Genomic DNA, 6826 nt, shown 5'->3' with positions numbered 1-6826 from the left:
TCATGTAAGATTACTGTGGCAAAGTAAAGGTAAAGAAACAAGGATGTATCTTCCAGTACAACACACACACACTGAAGGAGGAGGCACATACAGAGAGAAGTTTCCATTCAAATGCACAACAGTGGCCTTTATAAAAAGGTATTGATTCCAAAGACCTCAAAAGTAGAACAAAATTTCTGATAATTGCCTCTTATAAACAAAAGAGATGATCCCATGTTGTGACCAAAAGGTTCTCTATACACCAAGAACTAACTCAAGCCCAGTATTAGCAAAGGCAATTCAAAGCAAGACCTCTACGTAGGCAAATTGGTACTCATGAGAAAATTGTGTGATTTGTCATTTATCTACAACGTGATATATATATAGTCAAGCGGCAAAATTTGCAATCAACAATGTTCTCAACGAAGAAATGATGTGAAAGATTTATTCGTGAAGCCTTCCACATCTAATAGCTATTCTTATTTATTGAGGGTGATTAGAGCAACTGCAAGCTGAGTGTGTTAATCCATGTAAACCTGCACACTAGCATTCTTTGAATACCCACAAATGTGACAATGAGAGATGTAGGCATCACATTCTTTGCAGAGGCAAAGGTGTCTGCATGGGAGGAGAAGGATGCATGCATCTCGGCTTTCACAAGCGCGACAAATTCCTTGCTTCTTGAAGTCCTTGTTCTCTTTCATTATGGTGATGGCATTACGATGATGATGATGATTGGCAGCACCTGATTCTCCATTGACACAAGATGCAGCGTCATTGTCTTCGCTGTCACCTCGCCCTTCTTTGCTGATTCTCTCTCTACTCTGCGCAACTACCTGCTCTAAACTGCTCCTCAGGCTGCACACCATGGTCTCATTGTTCTTGGCCAAGCTCTGCCATAGCTGGGCTTCCACACTCAGCTGCTTCACATATTCCTCGAGGTCCAAATTTCTAAATCTCACTTCATCTAGCTCTGCATCTTTCTCCTGCACCCTCACCAGCACGCATTTCTCGACCAAATCGAGTAATGTTCTTGTGTGCTTTTGTCTACTCTCTTCCAAAGCTTGTCTCATCCTCTCTCCCTGGAGGAAAGAATTCCAATTAGAGCTAAATCAATTTGATTAAAACATCAAACGACTATGAGATGATTTGGATTAATTAGATCAAATAGGATATCTGGATTGAATTAATTTGATGGCACATGCATTGTGTACAAATCAAAAACGCATACCCTTTGGATTGATAAGTATCATATAGATTCACCTAGTGGCCCATTTAATCGAAACACAATACCATTGAATTGATGAGTATCACATGACTTCACTTAATAGCCCTCTTATCTTATTATGCTAGTTATCAGAATCACTTTAATAAAAGTTTTACTTTAATAGAGGACTAGTAGCCCGTTAGTCGAAACACAATACCATTGAATTGATCAGTATCACATGACTTCATGACTTAATAGCCCTCTATCTTACTATGCTAGCTATCTTACTGTGCTAGTTATCAGAATCAGTTTAATAAAATTTTACACACATACCCTAACCCCGCTGGTTTTCTTTGATGGACATTTATGAAAGAAGTGCAAACGCTATGTTATACTACTAGGTTAAACCTACCCAGAAAAATGCTCTGGCTCCAACATATGTTGCAAAGCAACGCCTGCTTAAGCCGAGTCTAAATATCGAAGCTCTATGAATCAATTAATTATTGTAAAGCTAATCTTAGTAATGTCAAGTACAAAGGTTTACAGCTCGTATAAGTTGAAGAGAAAAACACTGCAAAATGTTTGAATTTATAATATATGATTGAAATATACCTGAGCTTTGATGGACTGTACGATTTCTTCCCTCTGCTTCAAGTATTGTAAGTGGAATTCATTAGCAAGGGTTGAGTTATTGTTTGCATGAGGTTTAGCTGCACAGTGAGTTGTAATATTATCCGTAGGGATTGGCACTGTGCGTTGCTGAGGAATAATCATAGGACGATTGGTTTGTTGGTGAGATTGTGCTGCAAGAGGAAGCAAAGGAGGCATGCAGTTATTGTTGATGAAGTCTTCTGCGCCATCTTCACGCGCTCTTTTCCTTGACAAAAGCACTTGGTTGTCCACTTCGTGTACAACCAGGAATGGGGGAATGAAGCTGCAATTGTTAGTTCCCATCACATCAATTGGTCGAATAACCAAAAGGTTCTAACTACATGGATGCTGATACTTAATCCAAGCTGATGGCTATGGACGTGGTGGGCGTAGCTCTGGCAATGGAGATGGTGGATAGTTAACGAAGGGTCTGGCTATGGCGGCTGTCTAAACCAAGCTGATGGCTATGGACGTGGTGGGCGTAGCTTCTGGCAATGGAGATGGCGGAGAGTTAACGAAGGATCTGGCTATGGCGAATATCGCTGTGATTATTAATCTCCCGAACGTATTTATAAACAGATAGAAAACGCCTCGTGCCGAGCAACGTATATCTTATTGCTCTGAGTAAAAATTATTGATAACCCTAGATTACTGTATTTTCGCCCACAACCCAAGACAGAAACTTGAACGTCGGAACTCGGGAGGAAGGCAATTCAGACATCATCTAAATTTCTTCTTTTCCGCTTTTGCGCCGGCCTTCTAGCGGTGCACTGAGTTGGGAGGCGCCCACCACCACGTCTTGCTGAATTAGACGGCTGCCGCCATATCGAGCGGGCAAGCTGTGCGCCCAACTCCACTCGTGCGTGCACACCCATGCCAGAACTAGCGGCTTGCCATCCATGTGGTCCCAATCGTCGTCGCCGCCTGTAGTCACGCACCATTTGGCCGAAGGAGCTATATTAGGCGGCTGCCGCCATATCGAGCCGGTGACCAACCGACGGCAACTCCAGACGCCCGTGCATGTGCCATCACTTCAAATTTACTGCTTCGCCATCGCCTCCATGTACGTGTGGGGCTCTCCGCCGCTAAATTTGTCGCCGGCAAAACCCTAGCCTTTGCCAAGGCGGCCAATTTAATACAGTTTTAGTATAGTATGGCAATATAGTAAAGAGTAGAAAGAGCGCCTTCTTCCAAACCTAACACGCTTGCATGCCAGAAAGCATGGATGATGGGACCAACCAACCCCACACGCACGGAAAGACCGGCCGTTACTTCGTCCAATCGCATGCCACGTGACCCCCCTTGATCTGTGTGAAGGCCTTCTCTTCTGGCCCTTTGCAGGCCCAAACCCACCTTTGGCAATTTGGCAACCTCCCATGCCACATGCTCCGGAGTCCATCATCTTTTCCCCCACCCCCCATAAAGTTCTAGACTGTTTGCGCCAGCCTTTGCTTGTCTTCTAACCTAAAAGCCAAACTCGCAGATGGCTCTTCAATCATCGCTTTTAATTCACCACCTAGGGTCACACACCTGTTTTCATACTACTTACTAAAATTATACTTTTGAAAGTTATAATTAAAGAGTAAAATTATGCTTTTAAAAGTTATAATTAAAGAGCAAAACTATACTTTTAAAAGTTTTTCTCACTTACCTACTTACTAAAATTTTGCTTTTGAAAGTTTTTCTCACCGTACGAGGAATTTCTGTGAAAGTTATAATTAAAGAGAAGTGAATTCTCTACAAACGTCCTTAAAGTCACAAAAGCTGCTTTTATTTTACAAGGCTAGTACTAATCTATCAAATGGAAAATTGTAGAAAATAATGACCATGTGCCCTCCAGAGATACAAAATATATATTAACTGTATCATTCAGATATCAGGGTAATTGAGAATGAGGCTAGTACTAATCTATCAAATGGAAAATTGTAGAAAATAATGACCATGTGCCCTACAGAGATACAAAATATATATTAACTGTATCATTCAGATATCAGGGTAATTGAGAATGAGGCAATTTTGTCGTTAAGGGAAAAAAAACTTTAAAAAGAAGGACACGTACTCACTTTCAATGGTTGTCGTGATGCATGTGTTAAAGCTTCCCAATTTTGATTTTGTGTACAAGTGGAAAGCTAAGGAAATCATGGAGTGCATACCAGATTTTCCTAAAGATATGGTAGTTTCAATTATTATTGAAGTGTTTGAAAAATTCTCAATAAGCAAGCAAATTAGCCAATTTAGTGTTTTGTGTTCACTTAATACATTACCACAGTCTACATAGCCTTTCAGTTCTATAAATGGTTGCTTTTTTACGCCGTTTTATTCATTGTGGGGTTAATTGGCTCTAAAATAGTGGTGAAATTTAAAAATGCTTGTAAAAAAAAACTTCAAGAAAGGTTTAAAAATGGTTGGTGCTCAAGATTTTTGGCTTGCTAAATGTTGGAAACCAATACACTCTACTTAGAATGAGCAAGCTTATGTTTAGATCTAGATCCTAATGCGTTAGATAAAGCCTAGATAGATCAACTCATGTGGACTAATATTCCCATATCAAGCCCTCAAGAAAGGTTCTTTAAAAAGGTTGGTATTTAGGAGTCCCCGTCCATTTTTTGGCTTCGTAAATGTTGGAAAGCAATATACACTACTTCTAATTGCGCAAGAACTTAAAATGTTTAGATCTAGATGCCTAGATAGATTGTGCACATCTAGACTACAATTCAAAATAGGTTACTTGTTACATGCAAATCATGTGGACTGATATTCCCATTTCAAGCCACATTAAGGGTTGTAGGAGTGCTTCACTAAACACCGTAGATAGATTGTGCACATTGCATAGTAGGTTACTTGCTAAACAGGTTACGTGCAAGTCATCTAGACTACAATTCAAAATAGGTTACTTGTTACATGCAAATCATGTGGACTGATATTCCCATATCAAGCCACATTAAGGGTTGTAGGAGTGCTTCACTAAACACTGTGTTCTTGCATTAAAGGTTGTAGGAGTGCTTCACTAAACACCGCGTTCTTGCATTGCAAAGCCACGAGTGCCTAGGTGCATCTAAATCAACATAAAAGCCACATCCAAACTTATGGAGGATAAAATTATTGTTGTACTAGCCTAGGATAATATTATGATGAATGGTCAATTTACAATACTTGCCCTCGGGTGGCGGACCAAAGTCGGTCACCACCTACCTCGCCCTGTGGGTGCTTTTATTTCAACATGTGGCTAGTTCATGTGTGCACATGTAACCTCCCTCTCCAAGAGAATAGGCAAGGCAAAAAAATTAAGCCATATGGCATAATCTATTAATAATTTGATAAATATTGGATCTCAAGTCGAGCTTCATTTTGCTGTAGACCACCATTTAGGTTGGAAGGAAATACTTTACAAGTTTGTGAAAAAGTCAACTATGTCACCTACAAGTTGTTTTGGATTCAAGAATAGTAGCAATTAGGATCACAATGACACTTGAAGAACTAACATTGAGGTCCTTCAGTGAAAGTATGACAATCTTGTCACCTCCTTGATTATGAGTTTGGTTTAGTGCTCCCATAAGAGAATGAAAATCTCGACCAAGGTACATATTAAGCTTCCTTTAGCAACCCAAAAGGAAAGTATTGAAGTAACCCTTGATTATATACAAAGGAAAGTAAGATCAAATGTTTCCATTAGGAAGAGAAGAGACATGTGAGAAAGTATAGGAAGAAACAATATATTCAACATGGTACTTTGAAGATGAAAGAGGATCTAGGCAACAATGCAAAGAGGATCTGGGAAGAAACAAGCATATTTAAAGTGGTACTTAGAAAATGAAACATTAGGGAAAATTTGGACTCAAATTGGGCACTTTAAAGATTTGTACACATTCTCTCTCTACAAAAATGGGCTCATAGGGAAATTTTTCCAAATCAACTCAGAAGTGACCAGAGTTTGGACATTTGGAATCTACTCTTCGAGACCTTTCCAATTATATATAGTATGATGGGCAATTTTACATATTCAAGAAGTCTCTAAATTTGGTGATGACTTACCACATCATCACTAAATTTGGGGACTTCTTAAATATGCAAAATTGACATACCACCTCATCACTCACCAAATTTGGGGACCTCTTGAATATGCAAAATGTTACCATATTATAGTAGTGATGTGTGTGAACACACTTAGGACCGCCGGGGCACTTTTTCCCTCACTAGGAGGTTTTTTTCCCCCGTGCATTGTATATACGCCCATTATCTTCTAGGGCTTGTTATCTTTCATTTTTTGGCACTCATAATACACTACTGTGTTGTGCTCAAACTTCCTTATCTTCTTGAAGTTGTGTGTGCATTCCTGCAACCCCAATTCCAACAATTGGTATCAGAGCAGGCTTCCTCCTCCCGGGCAGCATCACCGGCACCTGCCGCTTCATCTCCTCCGATTGCGACGAGGTTTCACGAGCGTCTGCAGGTTAGTATATGCCGTGGGAGAGCCCGTAGGGCATGTTCGTTTCAGAATTTTGATCTGAAGTCATTTCGCCCTCCGTTTTTGCATTCCAAGTACTGCGCAGGCAAAATCGTCCTACTGTGCAGATTTTCTGTCAAGATTAAAATCTGCAGGATAGGTGCCCATTCGTCTGTTTTGGGCTGTGCTACATAGCACAGGTCGATTTTATACAGGTTTACCTCTTACAGACAGCATTTACATCTAGTAGTACAGTCATTGGCCATGGCTGACAACAATGATGTATTCCGCATGTTGGCTGCTGAGGATAAGTTGGATGGCACCAACTATCCATTGTGGGCATATATGATGCGACATGTATTGGTAGCAAAGGGGTTATGGAACATTGTGCAGGGTATTGATGCACGTCCTATTGTGGCTGGGAATGCTGCAAATACATCAGAAACAGGTACTGTTGATGATGGTGCAGGCACAAGTGCTGTAGCAGCTGTTCGAGAACCACCACTTTCAGCAGAGCAGATTCGTTGGGATGGTAGAGATGCGCA

General features: G+C 40.6%; 1 protein-coding gene across 1 annotated transcript; it reads right to left on the bottom strand.

Annotated features, from left to right (window-relative positions):
- Window positions 1–297: 297 nt before the first annotated feature.
- Window positions 298–2787, bottom strand: LOC147608170 (putative BOI-related E3 ubiquitin-protein ligase 2). The gene is made up of 2 exons (XM_086789172.1): window positions 1799–2787; window positions 298–1061 (listed from the first exon to the last, which is right to left on the bottom strand). Exons 1-2 carry the CDS (start codon window positions 2138–2140, stop codon window positions 501–503), a joined length of 903 nt encoding a protein of 300 aa, XP_086645298.1. The 5' UTR covers window positions 2141–2787; the 3' UTR covers window positions 298–500.
- Between the last annotated feature and the right edge of the window lie 4039 nt (window positions 2788–6826).

This window comes from Cibotium barometz, chromosome 53, assembly GCF_041138505.1.
Source record: "Cibotium barometz isolate CiBa-2024 chromosome 53, ASM4113850v1, whole genome shotgun sequence".
Classification (NCBI taxonomy): Eukaryota; Viridiplantae; Streptophyta; class Polypodiopsida; order Cyatheales; family Cibotiaceae; genus Cibotium; species Cibotium barometz.
The sequence above is the reverse complement of the archived record's forward strand: the minus strand, read 5'-3'. Positions and strand labels throughout refer to the sequence as shown.